The following is a 1,130-nucleotide window of genomic DNA, read 5'->3' as shown; positions in this document are numbered from 1 at the left end:
GGATCATGGGGACCTAAAGAGACCTGATGGACCAGGATCATGGGGACCTAAAGAGACCTGATGGACCAGGATCATGGGGACCTAAAGAGACCTGATGGACCAGGATCATGGGGACCTGATGGACCAGGATCATGAGGACCTGAAGAGACCTGAAGATTGGGTTTTGGGGGCTGAATAGATGTACACAGATTATTTTTCAGGTTTTTGAAGAATTTTTGCTTTTAATCAAATGAAAATCCAGTTAAATTCCAGGTTGTTGGGCAACAGAAAGTTTTCTCAGGTGGAATGAAAACATTCTGTCTGCTTTACATAAACATTTATTTATTTGTTGATATTTGCTCGTGTTTCCATCGTTAGAGGATCCAAGAGAGGTTATTTCCTATATTTCACACATGAAAAGGCTTTGATTAAAAATTAAAAACAACCTGTGTGTTATATGAAAGTCCTCCTGAGTGTGATGTCCTACCTGTCCGTGCCGCGGCTGTTTGAAGGCCACAGCCAGCCGGCCGATGTAGGAGCAGGACACGGCCACAGGCCGACCCAACACGCACACAGAACTGTTGTTGTCCTCCTCCTCGTTCATCAGCACCCAGGGTTCCCAGCGATACGCCCGGCTGTCCTGCTCCTCTCCGTCACAGCCGTCATCCCCCTCCACGGCACAGCGCCAGAACCGCACGTAAGAATCGGAGCAGGTGGTGACGATCAGGTACGGAGCCAGGCACACGGGGTAGATGGAGGAGGAACTCAGGTGACCTATCAGAACGACAGACATCAGATTACAGCAAAGCCTTCAAACATATACAGAACATTTTGATTTTGGCAACAGATAATCTGATGGATGTTCTCCTCAGGGGTGGAAATTAGCACCCGCCACCGGCCAAATGCGGGTAAATATTTGAAGTGGCGGGTGAATTTGATCAACACACACATCACTGCGGCGGGTTGGCAATTTGAACAGAAAAGGTGTTATTTGTCCTCCTGACATATAGGGGGCAGCAATGTGCTCGAGTTGCTGCTGTTACGTCGAGCCGCGTTCCCCCATCAGATACGGTTCCCCCTGCGTCTCCGTAAATAATGACTTATCTATTAACATTGTTTAGAGGGGCAAATATTTCTCATTAAAAAAAAAA

General features: G+C 47.3%; 1 protein-coding gene across 6 annotated transcripts in view; it reads right to left on the bottom strand.

Moving 5' to 3' along the window:
- The window catches only part of dmxl2 (Dmx-like 2), a 44,129-nt gene that overhangs the window by 24,125 nt on the left and 18,874 nt on the right, over positions 1 to 1,130 (bottom strand). For all 6 annotated transcript variants that reach the window (XM_037979687.1, XM_017440062.3, XM_017440063.3 and 3 more), the window contains one exon: positions 467 to 753. In XM_037979687.1, coding sequence (XP_037835615.1) covers positions 467 to 753 — 287 coding nt within the window. The remainder of the gene's footprint in view (positions 1 to 466; positions 754 to 1,130) is intronic.

The sequence above is a fragment of the Kryptolebias marmoratus genome, linkage group LG15 (genome assembly GCF_001649575.2).
Source record: "Kryptolebias marmoratus isolate JLee-2015 linkage group LG15, ASM164957v2, whole genome shotgun sequence".
In the NCBI taxonomy this organism is placed as follows: Eukaryota; Metazoa; Chordata; class Actinopteri; order Cyprinodontiformes; family Rivulidae; genus Kryptolebias; species Kryptolebias marmoratus.
The sequence above is the reverse complement of the archived record's forward strand: the minus strand, read 5'-3'. Positions and strand labels throughout refer to the sequence as shown.